Source organism: Macrobrachium nipponense, chromosome 22, assembly GCF_015104395.2.
Source record: "Macrobrachium nipponense isolate FS-2020 chromosome 22, ASM1510439v2, whole genome shotgun sequence".
In the NCBI taxonomy this organism is placed as follows: Eukaryota; Metazoa; Arthropoda; class Malacostraca; order Decapoda; family Palaemonidae; genus Macrobrachium; species Macrobrachium nipponense.
The window spans coordinates 54,363,646-54,379,392 of NC_087213.1; the positions used below are offsets into that span (position 1 = coordinate 54,363,646).

The window sequence follows — 15,747 nt, forward strand, 5'->3', positions numbered from 1 at the left end:
CACATTCTCTCTCTCTTAATAATTGTTGATATAGAGTTCTCTCTCTCAGAAAAATTATTGATAGAGCTTTCTCTCTTTCTCTCTCTCTCTCAATAATTGTTGATAGAGTTCTCTCTCTCTGTCTCTCAAAAATTTTTGATACAGCTTTCTCTCTCTCTTTCAAAGATTTTTGATGGAGCTTTCTCTCTCTCTCAAAAATTGTTGATAGAGCTCTCTCTCTCTCTCTCTCTCTCTCAAAAATGGTTGATGGAGCACTTTCTCTCAATAATTGTTGATAGAGCTCTCTCTCTCTCTCTCTCTCTCTCTCAATAATTGTTTATAGTCTCTCTCTCTCTCTCTCTCTCTCTTTGTTGATAGAGCTCTCTCTCTCTACCATTTCTAGACTCAGTGCAACATAAGTCACACATGTCCGTCCTGGCATTACCCAAACTTTAGTTTCCTATTAATTCAACTCCCAAGAAGCGCCTATTCGTCAAGTGCAGTTTCCTTCAGAGATAGTAAGGACTTAATAAAAGCCTTCCGCTTGACGTGACTTCCGAACCACGTCGAAAGTGAACTTCTATCACCAGAAATACACATCTCTCACTCCTCAATGGAATGGCCGAGAATCGAACCCGCGACCACCGAGGTGGAACGCAAACACCAAACCAACCACGCTATTTCATGGCGTGGTTGGTTTGGTGTTTGCTTCTCACCTCGGTGGTCGCGGGTTCGATTCTCGGCCATTCCATTGAGGAGTGAGAGATGTGTATTTCTGGTGATCACTCTCGACGTCGTTCGGAAAGTCACGTAAAGCTGTTGGTCCCGTTGCTGAATAACTACTGGTTCCATGCAACGTAAAAACACCATACAAACAAACAAACAAACAAAAGCCTTCCGGTGGAGGATGTCACTTGTGGTCTAGTTTTCACTTCGGAGAGAGAGAGAGAGAGAGAGAGAGAGAGAGAGATCACTGTGACATTCTCTCCTATTCTCGGAGACTTGTGGTGGGCGTCTTCTGTTGTGTGTGCGTAGGCCATAGGTGTGTTCGAACAGTCCCGTTTAAAGATGTCTCCAAGGGTAGATCTATGGCATAACGAGTTGTTTATTATTATTATTATTATTATTATTATTATTATTATTATTATTGATAAACAACTGAGAACTATGTCGGGCAAAATTCGGTCTTAGTTTTACAAAAATATGTTGCCTTTCTCGTGATCTTTAAATGAAATATATATATATATATATATATATAGCACATACTGCATATAATATACTATAGTGGACTTTATTTTCCAGTAATATAATAAATATAATATAACTAATATAAAATAATAATAATAATCATAATAAATAATAATAAATAAATAATTAATATTAATAATAATAATAATGTGGGGACCAACGGTGTGACATGAGAGAGAGAGAGAGAGAGAGAGAGAGAGAGAGAGAGAGAGAGAGAGAGAGAGAGAGAAATTTAAAATTCGTCACCCCCGACTGCCAGGCCTCTTTAAATCAAAAGCAAATAATTAGATATCTTTCGATATTTCGATATTTGAAAAAAAAATTATTCTCGCCAGAAGATACAGTTTTATTTCCCAATTCCCTTCTATACTATCATTCTCCGCTCAAGATGTTGGATTTACGAAGAGATAAAGAAAAAGAGGAGAAATTACTCTAATTAGACAGAGGATATAACCGTGATCAAAGTTTCCTCAGTTCAAGTGGACATTCCCCCACCAACGTCATGTCACCCCCGGCATTCAATTTCGTAGAAGATGTGGGGCAAGGCTTTTGGGGTTTCCCGCTCCTAAATTGTTTTCGTTTATTTGATGAGGAGTGAATGTCTCTCTATTTTAAACTAATAAATATTCGCAAAATGTTATCGGTTAAAAGAGGGGACTAGCTAGGGTATATTACCAGTTTAGAAGCAGCGTTTTGATATTTTTAAGACGCTGTGCTGGCGAGACTATAGTCAGCGTTCCTTCTTTTAGAAAGACTGCAAAATATGCTAAAATACCAATTTTTTACAGCAAATAAATCCTGAAATAATTCTCTTTTAGAAAAAGTTTTGTAATAAAAACTATAAGTACCAGTTTTATAGTTATTCAAATTACTATCTCGTCGACTGGCATAGACTATAGGATACCCTCTTGGAATCGCTCTTGGAATACTCGTGGAATTCCTTGAAGGATACAATTGGAATTCATTTCTCTCGGGAATTTGAATTCCTCGTGGCATACCCCCTCGGAGTTCCTCCTGGATCGAGCAACAAGGTATTTGCAGCAATGCCCTGAAGTTTGGTATCGAAAACAAGAAGAAGAAGAAGAAGAAGAGAAGAGAGGCTTCAAAGCTTCCCTTATGGCTGCTCCTATCAGATGTTAGAATGTGACCACGAACGATAGGCCGATGTTTTCAGATTTTATGATAACCCTTCTAGAATGGGTTAATATACTAGGCTATGAAAGAATTAAAATATTGATTTATACTCTAGTGATTCAAGATAACCATAATTCTCGAAAACGTGGCATTTTTTTTTTTTTGCTCTTGTGTAAGGGAGTTTCAATTCCCTTTGCATGTTTAAGAATGATACTCAGTCCTCTCTAGTGCAGGTATACCACCCCATAGGGGGGTAGTGCCATCAGTGCACTCTCGTGTGGTGCACTGTAGGTATTATTTAAGGTTCTTTGCAACGTGCCACCCCTTTCATTACTTTTACTGCATACCTCCTTTCATACTCTCTTCCATCTTTTCCTTAACCCTCTCCTAGCGATTGATTCATAGTGCAACTGCTCTGAGGTTTTCCTCCTGTTACCTACACCTTTCAAACCTCTTATACTCTCAATTTCCGTTGCAGCGCTGAATGACCTCACAGGTCCCAGTGCTTGGCCTAAATACTAAATTCAATTCCATTCTCTTGCAGGTAAATCCCGCCCCTTCTCGCCAACGATGGCTAGTCGGTTAGTTTGGCTACTTGTCGTACTTGGATTGGGTAAGTATAGCACTTTCAGAATGCTGTTTTGTTGTCGCACCATTAAAAGATAGGACAATTTATGGGTTCGATTTGATGAAGAATTTTGTTCAGTGCTTACATTGAATTATACCCTTAGTTGGATAACTCTAGAAGCTAAGCTATTGCCGTGAAAGTTAGAATATTGCTTTAGTTTTCTATGCAAAGGTTATAAAACATTGCAGCAATAACTCCATCAAAAGCTATAAGACATTGCTGCAACAATTCGTCCAGAGGCTGTAAACTATTTTTTGCAGTAGGCTCGCAAACTGTAGACTATTCTCATAGCACTTTTAAAGCTGTAAAATATTGCTGTCAAACTTTGTAAATGCCATTAAACAAGCTGTAAAATTTTGTTGCAACGCTTGAGAGATATATAAAATTTCATGCCGATGCTTGAAGAAATCAAATCAGTGCACAAAATTCTATATAATTTTTTTTATTAAAAAGGTAGAAACTTTAAAAAGCTGTTGAGAAAAGCTGTAGAAATAACATTGCAGTACTTAAAGTTTCTTGAGGTCTCTGTGGACCTTGAGAGTGTCCAAGGTCCGTATATTTGCGGACTTTGAAATATCATAAGAGTCTATCTACTTTGAGCTCCAAGGTCCAACTTGAAATATTCTTATTTATTTATTTTTTTTTTTAATCTACCTTTGGACCTTGAGGCATTCCAAGGTCCATCTGTGTACCTTGAAACTTAAGTCATCGTCTGAATCCACGATGGAATCATGTTTGCAGACCCCGAAATTCCTGATTCCACATAGGCCTAAAGATTAGGACGTTGGTATTATCCAAGTTCCAATCCAACGATCCTCGTGATGTTGTTGGGGGTGGGGAAGGTGTTACGGTGTTAGCCAAGTCAGAAATGAATGAGAAATAAGATTTTGAAATATAAATAAATTTTTGTCCCCGTTCGTCAGGTAACCGGTGTGCCTGTCACCGGCCTCGGCTTAACGTCACGGACGAATTTGTGGTGGACAATCGAACCGATAAGAGGTTTTCCATCCGCTGCGAGGGGACGGAGAAACTCTCCTGGAACTGGACTTCGTCGGTAAGTCGTCTTCTACTTCTTATCCTTCTTCTCCTTTGGACCTTTTCGATAAGTCTTTCCCGGTTCCTAAGCCCTCACTTCACAAACACCGTTTCGGGCGTAATATACGGTAGGCACAGTTCCTGGTTTCCTCACTTCACCAACACAGTTGCGGGCATAGTAGTATGCTGTAGGCACAGTTTCCTCACTTCACAAACACAGTTGCGGGCATAGTTTAAGGTAGGCACACACTTCCTGGTTTCCTCACTTCACACAGTTGCGGGCGGGTACACCACACTGTTCGTGAGAAAGGTTCTAGTGCATAGATATGTATATTTAACTTTGAACAGTAGTTTTGCTTTGTAGTTTTACCTCGTAATGATAATTCAGATGACTGAATTCTCATGCTATTTATTCTTAATCGTCTAGCTTCAGTTTTTTTCAGATTGCACCAAAATGTGTATTTTTATTTTGATCCTCCAACATTACCCCTTTCTGTTAAAAAAAAAAAAGTTAAGGTGCTGTTACAATTTTTTTTCCCACCGAATATCAACAAATAATTTCTACTTTAATTTTAACCGCCACCCTGTTTACTTTCCCCGAATTATTCAACTGTGGTCCCTGGTTCTAGTTATCTCATGTTCACATAACTTTTCTTGAGTGCTATGTGATTTATATTATCATTTAATTAATGATATAAGACCTGAGAGATAGCCATATCTTCATATGATATACGTTTTCTTGCTCTGCGTATGTAGGTCATACTTTCCTTTACAACTCTTATTTAATTGATATTTATGATCCATTTTTTATCACTCATTTACTAATGTTTACTTATGTGTGACGTAACCTTACGACCTTTCATTTATATGTTATATTGATGTCATGCATTCCATATCTCATCATTACATATTTATGAAGTATTTCTAATCACCTTATACGCCTTATTATTGTTTTCTTTTTGATCTGCGATATAACCCCGAGTTCTCATATGTATATGGTAGTATTTCTAATCACTATTTACTCCTCTTTATTACTTTCTTTTTGATCTGCTATATAACCCCGAGATCTCATATGTAGTATATGGTAAATGATGTGCATAATTATGTATCTTTGAAACTGTCACTTTGGACAAAACTCCCGTGCATTATTACGTCATGAAAGATCGTACATTTTTCATTTTAGATTCAACCTACGGACGAAATCTTGAACATATCAGACGAGTTCCATGGAAGCACGGATTTTCCCTACGTCTCGACGTTGACTGTGAGTAAATTGCTTGTCTGCGTTCTGTTAAAACTACCAGAGAAAATATTGCAGAATTGTAGAGTTCTCTCTAATTAGTCTTGTCGCCCCTTGGTAGACCTGACTTCATTCGGTGAGGTCAGGTCACAGGCTGGAGGGAGAAAGGGTATGTACATAGGTAGTAAGGTAATTCCCCAAAAATAGAAAGTTGGTACCCTATTGTATGTGTATATATATATATATATATATATATATATATATATATATATATATATATATACATATATATATATACTATAGATATATATATATACTATATATGTATATATATATATATATAATCCATATACATTATATATACTAGTATATATATATATAGTATATATATATATTATATATACACTATACGTATATATATATACTATATACAGCCAGCCCTTGGTTAATTGCAGGGGTTCTGTCCCCAGCCAATGCGGCTAACCAAAAGTTGCCGCTAACCGAATATCGGGGGCGTTAACTAGAGATCAGCGTTGCTAACCGGATATCAGCATAGAAAATCCAGTTAACAGTGTCTAGCAAGCGCCGTAAAACCAGATAGCCGTTAACTGATGCCACAGTTAACCGGAGGTGTGCATAGATAGCTATATATATATATATACTATATAATATATATATATAAATATAATATATATATCATATATATATCTATATAGAATAATATATATCTATAACTATATATATATATAAATTATGAATAAGATAGCTAGATTAAGTTTAGGTTAGGTTAAGGCAGATGGGACGGCCAAGTAAAGTAACTTTAGTCCTAAAATTGTATGTATACCCTTTTAAACAAGCAGTTGCAAACATATGTCTAACAAGGGACCTTCAGACTGCACAATAGAATAGCCTAAGCTTGTAGCTGATACCTGTTGAACTTGATGAGAACCACGTCACACTCAGTCAAAAGAAGGGATTTTTTCATTGGCTTGGTCTCCATAGGGGGTCAGTGCACCTCATGAGGTGCACTGTAGGCATTACTTAAGGTTCTTTGCAGCGTCACTTGGGCTCCTAGCTGCAGCCCCATTCAATCCTTCTACTGTATCTCCATTCATAGTATTCTCTTTATTCCGACTTACTTTCCACCCTCTCATAACAGTTGTTTCAAAGTGTAAATGTGAGGTTTCTTCTTGTTTGACCACTGAATGACCTCATAGGTCCCAGCTCTTGACCTTTGACCGAAATGTTATATTCCATTCCATTAAGTTATGAATTTTTTTTTGTTTCCCACAGGTAACAGACCCATACTCAGTGGACACGGGTTTCTATCGTTGCCACTACAAGGATGTGAAAGACTATGTTCAGGAAGAAGACAAAGTTGCCAGTACCTATGTTTATGTATATGGTGAGTAGTGATATGCATAGATAAGCTGGCGCATTTAATGAGATAGCAAGACCTAGCACTAAATGTCATATGAATTTTTCAAAGAAGCAGCTAATGAAATATTATGAAGCCTAACTTAACTCAGATGCCCATTCTACTCTCGCCTTAAATGACTTGATGAAGTATGCATTGCTGTATTTGCCAACCTTTTTTTTTTTGAAGGGAATCATATTGTGTCGGCCTCTTCAGATCATTTTGTTCAGCAAGTCAAGGTGGTGTCACACGTGCACTCTAATGTCATCTTTGAGCATCTCTCCACCAAATCTTGGGCCAAATAGTCAATAAATGATTGATTTGTTCCAGTGAGCTAGCATCACAAAATAGCCTAAGCAGGCTATTATCTCTAGTGCACTATCACTGTAACAAATATATGCAGCTTCTGTTATACACAAATAAAACAAAATATTTCCACTTAGCAAAGAGTCTGGCAAAAGATGCAGATAGATGTTGCAAAATTCCCCTTGTCATACCGCCTTCAGGGTTGATCTCCATTTGATGCAGCAGATCTTGTTCTTGCCTGATCAAAAGTGGTCAGATTGAGGCATATAGAGTAGAAGAACACAATCCATATTTCTAGTTGCTTGACTGATGACTTGTCTCTGTCAGATGGTGAGAATGGGCTTGTTCCCAATTACGAAACTTCGTTAGTGATCACCACTGACAGAAAACTGGTCATCGACTGTCGCCCTACGATGCCAAACATCACTGTTACTCTTTTGAAAGATGGGTCTCAGGTAAATTACTGCCTTTGTTTCATTTGTATATAGATTTAAAGCATTAACCCCCTTATTGGGGGTTAGTACCATCAGAGCATCTCATGTGGTGCAGTGTCCCTTCGGCCCCTAGATGCAGCCCCTCTCATTCCTTTTACTATACTGGGCCTCATTTCATAACCTCTTCTTCCATCTTACTTTCCGCCCTCTCCTTTGACCTCAATTTTATATTCCTTTCCATTCTATAAAGCATTACCTGAGTCAGGACAACATCACAGAGACAGTTGCCATAATTTATAAAAAAAAAAAAAAAAAAAAAAAAAAAAAAAAAAGATGAAGAGCAATGTCTTCTGATGTCCTTAACATCTAGCAACAAACTTTGCACCAAACAGCCAGTGTTTTTGACAGAGTTGGGTGCAAGATGTTAAGAGATGCGATACCAGAATGGACCTTATTGACTCTTCTCAAGATAGGTTAGATATCAGGAATGCTTGTCATTCATGCTATTCCAGTGCTGTTCTTAAATCTAAGATAAAATGAACTCTTGATGTATTGTATAAAATTGCTTTTAAGATGTTTGTCTAATAAGTTTTAGTCTCCATTAATAGTTTGTCACTCTCATCATCATTCTGTCTTTGCATGGCTAACAAGGGAAGTGTATAGGTATGTGTAGAAAACTTATAACCTAGATATGTCATGCATGTCTTAGTAGACTTGATTGGAACTAATACTAGTACTAGAGCAACAGTGCCTTTATGTGTTTTGAGCTGCCTTTGGCACCAGGCCACAAGAATGAAATTTTCGATTGTCTAATATTGTACATACATTTTTTTTCCCTACATGAACAACACATAGGGAGGAGTGTATTGGATTCACTTCTTGTCTCTTCCTGTCTTTCATCCTTTCGGAGATTTTTCTGTGACCTTGTGAGGGCTGGGATGGAATTTTTCTCCTTCTCCCCAACCAGCTTCCTCCTTGCAAGTCCTGTGATAGATAGGGACATTAATTTTCCCTTCCCACTCACATTCTTTCAGTGTTTATAACATTTAATCAACATTAAGCGAGGTATTTAGGTTAGCAATTTATAGCAAGTTCCACAAACTATTTCAATTAAATTGACATTCCTTCAGAGATATCTGAGCTACAACCTATAAAAAATTGCATAATTTAAGGGAAACAAATCCTTTTTCAGGTAAGTTTTACAATGAACATTTTCCCATCTAAAATGCATTACAGAGATGAAGAGAGATGTTCTTTCTTAAATGAAAATCTTGAAAAAGACCCTCTCCATTTTTCTGTTAGAGATGTGAAAACAGAATAAATATATAGTGTGAGTGACAGTGAGAAACACTTCATAAGTCAAGGGCTTATGACCTGTTTTCTTTCTCAGTTAGATTAATTAATATGCTGGACACTCAGTGATATGGGTGTAAATTATACTTTGGTCATGAATTCAGCCATGAGTTGGCCAAATGTTGAGACAATAAGTTGGCATCCTTCACATTTTCTCCTTCGTATCTGTCTGAAGGTTTCCAGCGACGACAGGCGCATTGTCTTTGACCGTAGACATGGATATTCCATAACAAATGTTAGAGTACAAGATACTGGATTCTACGAGTGCAAGCCTTCCAGTCATGATACTAATTTGTTTCTCAAGGTGTCTGTTGACACTGGTAAGTTTTCATGCAAACAATTAACTGAGTAAGTGAGCGGAGGCTTTGCTTTTAAGAAGTGCGTTTCGCCATCCTGCTTCTGCAACAGGGCCAACCACTCCATTATTACAGTGTCCACAGATTCATCCTGAAATGAAATAGAACTAGTATACTTTAGATACACATGATGGTATGACCATGCTGAGGAAAATGGTGCAGATAGCCATGGTACGTATGTACTGTATATGATTTCTTTTAACAGCCAGAAAGACCTATCGTGACCTAACCTAGCGGCTCTAGAACATTCTCAAGTTTGAATTCAGAAAGTCAAGTTTTACCCCAGCATATACAAGTGATCAAAGATGCAAGAGCCAAATAATTCTAGGATTTATATGAAAAGTCTTTGTTCAAATGACATCGACTGAGCTTATCTAGTTCTGAACAGAAGGCTATTCATGTTAATTGGAGGTTTTCTGTGCCAGTAGGGATGTTGCACCAAGATTAGTTTATTTAAAAGAATGCAAAAGAATGGATTCATAGGATGGGTTCCTCAGAACTATTTTTATAGGCACAAACCGAAGTACTTCCCCAGGCAGTCAATTCCAACTGTTGCTTAGTCTTTTAATATCATCTTTGTGGTGTCTCAGAGTAATGAAAATCATGAACTTTAGGTTCTGTTACTAGTGATGATTTCATATTTGACCAGATATATCTGCATTTGAAGTGTATCCCAGACAAGAGACAGTAGCCTTTCCATAACTCTCCTGCTGAATGTTTACCTCACAGAATATTAACAAATCACTTGTTAGAGTTGCGTTTTGAAGGGCTTCTTTAAAATGTTACCACTCATGATGGATGTTATAGTAGTTGTTCTCTATATATAGTAATTAGCTGCACTTCTGTAATTCTCTGCATGTATGTAAATGTATTTGCATATAAGTTAGGAATAAGTATATTTTCATGCACAATGTGCAAGTTCACGTGTGCTTTCAATTATGTGTGTGTGTATATGGCATTTTCAGGCCTAGAACTCACCTACAGTATTAGGTTTTGTGGCTTATTTTGGCTTTTGCTGTAACTAATCCTCCTAACAAATATACCACGCCAAAAAATAGCTAGAAAACCAGCTGCATAGCACATGTTTGCTTATCTTGGTTGATATTCATGCACGTATAGTTTGTTATGGTATTCATTTTTTTTCAACTGCTTTTTCATTGTATATTTCTAATCACTGTCAAAATTGTTTCAAGGATGATATAGCATTTTTTGCCCCCAGTTGGAATATTTTAAGTACGTTTGTAGTTTGGTAATGTCTGGCAAGTTCTAACCCATGCTGTTCATTGATAGTTGAAAGAGATTAAAAATGAATAAATTCATCATTGCATTCAGTATTTAATGGCAAATGCACCTAGTGACTCGGGAATCCTTTTGTTTATGTCTGTTCAGTACATAGTGAGAAATAGGCACTTGCTGGAAGTAGCGAAGCTATGCCACAGTACATAAATTGACTTCAGGGCATTTAAGTGAACATCAAGTGTGTGCATTAATAATCATTCTGTAATTGTATCAACTAGAGGATAAGTTTTCATCCAAGTGGTGTTCAACAGTTGCTGTTTATCAAAAGCCTTTTTGCTGTTTCCTGCAAAATAAGCAGTGCTTATTTACTGCTTAATTGTTGTCATCCTCTCCAATGGCTTATATTCCCTGTTTGCCTGCTTAGATACCATCCACCAAATACCAGCGTGACCCAAAAATAGGCTTTGTCTTTCGCAACATTGCCATCAAAGACAGCGGTTACTACACTTGCCAAGCAGATGGCTACAGTAACTTGCCCGGCATCGTCGTCCAAATCAACCGTAAGTAATAACTGTGTGGTGTGAAACCAGTTCCACTTCAAGTAACTTACTATTCAAGCAAACTAGCTGAGCATATGATGGGAGATTGAGTTACTCGTACACATGAATAATGATAATAAAAGCATCTATTTACACTAGAGTTGAAATCTTATGGTTTTAAGTCATTGGTAACTGCTGGGTATTATATCAACACTACCGAACCGCTTCTTTTATACAAATTCTTCTACTGTGATTTTTCCCATATGTGAATAAAAAGAGAAGCTGTGCTTCTTGGGTCCAGGTTAGACTTATGACACCCTGCTGTGTTACTTTATTGTTTATTTGTGATTCACTTTTACTTGTTTTGCTTTATGCAAGCTTAGAAATTAAAAGTCTTGTTAGAATAAAAGATTTGAATCTCACTTACTTATATGTATGCTTCTTCATTGAGTATTTCTTGATAAATTGCCTAACACTTCATGATTACTACATACTATTTAGGTACTTCTCTGTTTATGATATGTATGTAAGGGAGTCCCCGAGTTACGACAGAGACTTGTTTCTGGGGCGGTGGCTTACCTTTAGAAAATTTATAAAAATAAAAAACAAAGTGATGAAAGCCTTACCTTTAACTAAGCAGTTGTCTTGCACACTGGAAGGATGGCGACACTTACTTACTTACTTACATGAGGGAGCTCAGAAACTAGTACCCAGGCTAACATTGCCTTAAATTCGGGACCGCTTTAACTTCTGATTTTCGCCTTAATTCGGAGAAGAATTTTTTATGAATCTTTTTCAAAACCATTGTAAGGTTAGATCGGTTCAAGTCGAGATCGTTGTAACTCTGTGATTACTTTACGTTAGTTCTGTCTATGACTCAGCTACATTTGGGAGTGTAACAGTACGTACTTACATGCAAGTTTGACATCTTCCAAATGGAAGCGATTACTATTTATATCTGGCATGGTACCTCATATGCATATTAGGATTCTGCCTCCAACATGTCATGAGTTTGAGTTTGTTAAAAATTAAAACAAAGTTTTTCTCTTGTTTATCTGCCAGTTGTGAGCTGTAATGGCTTCTCATGTGGACATGTCATTTACCATTAATTGTATTCACTACATAGACTGAAGTTAGGTTTGTCTTTGAGTCTAATGCACACTTGATTAAACATTCACTGTTCTTTGTGGGAGATGCATGAAATGTTGGTATCTTGTTAGAGCCTGGATTTTATCTCATGATTAGTTAGAAGTGCTGTACAGTACACCAAGAATTAAGAAACCACAACTGTTCCTTTTGAAATCATCTGTAGGGACAACCAAAGTTACATTATGATGTAAGAATAGAGTAAAATACAATGACCAGGTTTCACCAGTACAAATACAGCCAGGGACACACATCTAAACAAAACTATGTATTTTTTTGAGGATTTTCAACACTTAAAAATATCTGAATTAGTTCTAATGTGTTTTTTTTTTTTGGGGGGGGGACTTTATTACATTGATGTATTGCTTATGTCTAACTGTTTAATCTGTTCGGTTCCATGCAGCAGCCAGGGAGACAGGGCTAGCCAAACCAGTCATTGACTGGGATACCAGTCAACATTTTGTCCTTGGGTATGGCTTCACAATCAACTGTTCATTGCTGACAGATACTGAAGTGGCGTTCCACTGGACGTCGCCCAATGACGACACTGTGAGTAGCTCTACTGTGTAGTATATTGTAACAGGCACCATGTGACTTCCTAATATCTCAGTTTTATAATGATTTTGGATAAGATCTCCACTGAAAACCTTGAGGTTCAAAGGGAAATGAATAGAGATTACTACCAAATATGATGGGGTTATAAGCTATAGTAGATTCACATCAACTATACATTTGATGTCTAGGCCAGTCCCTTACGATGCTCCTGACTGGCTGTTGATAAGCCAATCACAGCGCTGGAAACTCTCCTCAGTCTCTCAGAGTTCACATAGGCAGGATGTATGTTCCACCTCTCTTGAGGGATACTTTTGAAAGATGTATCCCTCAGGAGAGGTGGAACATACCCATGTGAACTCTCAATAGAGACAGAGTTTCCAGCCCTGTGACTGGCTTATCAACAGCCAATCAGAAGCATCATAAGGGACTAGCCTAGACATCAAATGCATGGTTGATGTGAATCTACTATGTATAGTAATTCTTGCTTTACCTATTACATATCCAAAAGGGTAAAGAACTTATTTCATCTGACATGTGCATATACAGTATTTCTCAAAGTTTAACTTTTCTTTTGGTTTTTGCTAGGGTCCAAGCAGACCAGCCCATGCTATGGTGACATATTGTCAAGAGGTTATTGCTTCATATATATAGCCTGGAATAGAGTCTGGTGGTCACTTTCCCTTAGTTTTACATGAACTGGCTTTCAGGAATCTTGTAACACATTAAAAGCATTAGTATTATTAAGTAAAGCATGCTTGTGAATTAGTGACATCACCTTAACAATGTTGGAGTTATGTTTGTACCAGTAGAGAAGATATGTAATTGGAGCAAAGAAAAAAATGTGCTTGTATACAGTAAACCTGTCTGTGCTCAGAATACAAATGGGCAATGATAATCATTATTGTCTTCATCATCCATGTTTGTTTTTGGAAATCCTCCTCATTGTGTTATTTGGATCATCATGCAGACTGCATTTTTTCTGTAATCTGTGTTAAAGATATACAGTAATTATTCCATAGAGCTCTAGTTTTTTAGGCCAAGAAGTTCGTTCTGTGTCCTGGAAGTGATTCTTTCACAAAATTCTGTTATTTATAAAAAAGTGGCAAAGCATATTTTTTAACCATATTTCAGAAGGAATCTGCTGAGAATAATTTACAGCACATGAGTCACTACTGTCAGTCAGGGTTGAAAAGCCCTTTCCCAAAGTTTTCCGTATTATTATTTAAGTTTCATCATTTTTACAAAGAGCATAACTAGGTATTGAAACCTAATGTTTCCTATGATGAGTATGATTTTGAGGCTATTCTGAGATAATTTTGCAAAAAACTGTTGACCAGGTGTTTGTGGATTGCATTGCTCCATTAGCACATAAAAGCATCATCTTTGTACTTGTTAGGAAGTGAATTCTAGCTTAAGATTGATTAGGTATTGAATTACTGGTGTTTTAATAAAGTCAGTTTTATCTGAACCTGTTGCTTTTACTACAATTGCATTTCTGAAGAGAGTATCCACCTCCATGATTTGTGTAGCACTAACTTGCAAAATGAGGCACAAATCTTTGCCGAGATTCAGTATCTAAATATTTCAGTATTTTATTATGCTGGAGGTCACTACGTCTACTAAACAATATGTACACTTCAAAGGTTTTTTTAATTAGCCAGTATTTTTCTAGATAAAGAAAACACCAACCATTGTCACCTTTTACCTCTGAATAAAATGAAATTCACCTTCAAACAAGAATGAATTAGTGTCTGAGATTCCAATATCTTCTGCAACTTATGCCTCTTTATTTTTCAGAAGCCTACAATAGCACCTCCAATCCCAGTCAAGCGCCAGGATATCTCATACAGAATGAGCTCTCTTACTGTGTCTAATGCTACTCTGGAGGACTCTGGCTATTATAAATGTAAAGTATCAGCTTCTGGGATGGAACCTAATGAAGATATGCGCAGAATTGATGTTCAAGGTAAGTGACTGTTAGATTTCAGCTTCTTTTCATACATCCCTCTCTGTTCTATGTCATTAGAGACCTCACAACAACTTTGGCCTACATTCCATGACTCTATGACTTTATTGCAAATTTGTGCTGACCTCTGTGTATTTGGGAACTTAGGCCCAAGTGTCAAAAAATCTGTGCCTTTGGTATATTTAGGTGCTTACACCTTGGCTTCAGTACCTTTACTGTGACTTAGGCCTAAGTGCCATAGCCTCTGTTGCTTCATTATGATCAGTCTGCTTTCTTTATATAGTGTATGTATATCATATAAATATAATATTATTATTATATATATATATATGTATATATATATATATGATATTATATATATACATATATATAATATATATCTATATATTCCAATTATATTATATATATATATCTATGTATATATATATATATATATATATATATATATATATATATATATATATATATATATACAGTGGTACCTCGACATACGAAACATACGAAAGCTCAACTTACGAAAAACTCGAGATACAAAAACAAATAACGAAAATTTTTACAGCTCTACATCGAAAAAGTTTTCAAAGATACGAAAGGTTGTTGCTGGAAAGTCCCGAGATTCGCCCAGACCACCGAGAACAATTTTAAAACTCCCCTGCCGCCAGCTGAGTAAACTTGCCACCATCCTCCCGCTCTCCCATTGGTTCCTGATGTTAGTCACCCCATAAGATCCTGCTCTCCTATTGGTCAGCATCTACCCCTTGTGCTTTAAGTATTCTATTGGTAAAAGGATGCTGTAAATTGAAAAACTTATTCATGCAACACATTTAATAAAAAAAAACATTAGGTAAAGATAGAATAAAAAATAGAAATAAATGGTATATACTAGTTTGGTAGTTTCAGTAGTTGAAGAGAGATAATGAAAATTTATGGTTGCTTACTGTGTAAAGTGATTGCTTGGCGATCGTTCGATACTCGTAAGTGCTGTATGTAAACAGAAGTTTGGAAGCTTTTTTTTTTTTGTTTGTTTATTATAGTTAATGGTTACTTAATAATTATTTGAAATGAGTACATGCAATACATTTAATAAAAAAAATTGTGAATTAGATATCATAAAATATAAAATAAATCAGACTGCCAACAAATACGTATTTTTTAGAATTCTTCTTGTTTTA

The 15,747-nt window shown here is 36.6% G+C and overlaps 1 protein-coding gene across 8 annotated transcripts in view; it reads left to right on the top strand.

Annotated features, from left to right (window-relative positions):
* LOC135198664 (vascular endothelial growth factor receptor 1-like) overlaps positions 1 to 15,747 on the top strand; it is a 116,546-nt gene that overhangs the window by 22,838 nt on the left and 77,961 nt on the right. For 4 of the 8 annotated variants that reach the window (XM_064226466.1, XM_064226464.1, XM_064226459.1 and 1 more), the window contains exons 2-9: positions 2,906 to 2,974; positions 3,913 to 4,043; positions 5,208 to 5,288; positions 6,558 to 6,669; positions 7,315 to 7,442; positions 8,950 to 9,094; positions 12,458 to 12,603; positions 14,407 to 14,575. In XM_064226466.1, coding sequence (XP_064082536.1) covers positions 2,932 to 2,974; positions 3,913 to 4,043; positions 5,208 to 5,288; positions 6,558 to 6,669; positions 7,315 to 7,442; positions 8,950 to 9,094; positions 12,458 to 12,603; positions 14,407 to 14,575 — 955 coding nt within the window. In that variant the 5' untranslated portion in view covers positions 2,906 to 2,931. Of the gene's footprint in view, positions 1 to 2,905; positions 2,975 to 3,912; positions 4,044 to 5,207; positions 5,289 to 6,557; positions 6,670 to 7,314; positions 7,443 to 8,949; positions 9,095 to 10,793; positions 10,930 to 12,457; positions 12,604 to 14,406; positions 14,576 to 15,747 lie in introns of all 8 variants that reach the window. The other 4 variants (XM_064226461.1, XM_064226462.1, XM_064226463.1 and 1 more) reach the window with 4 other exon arrangements.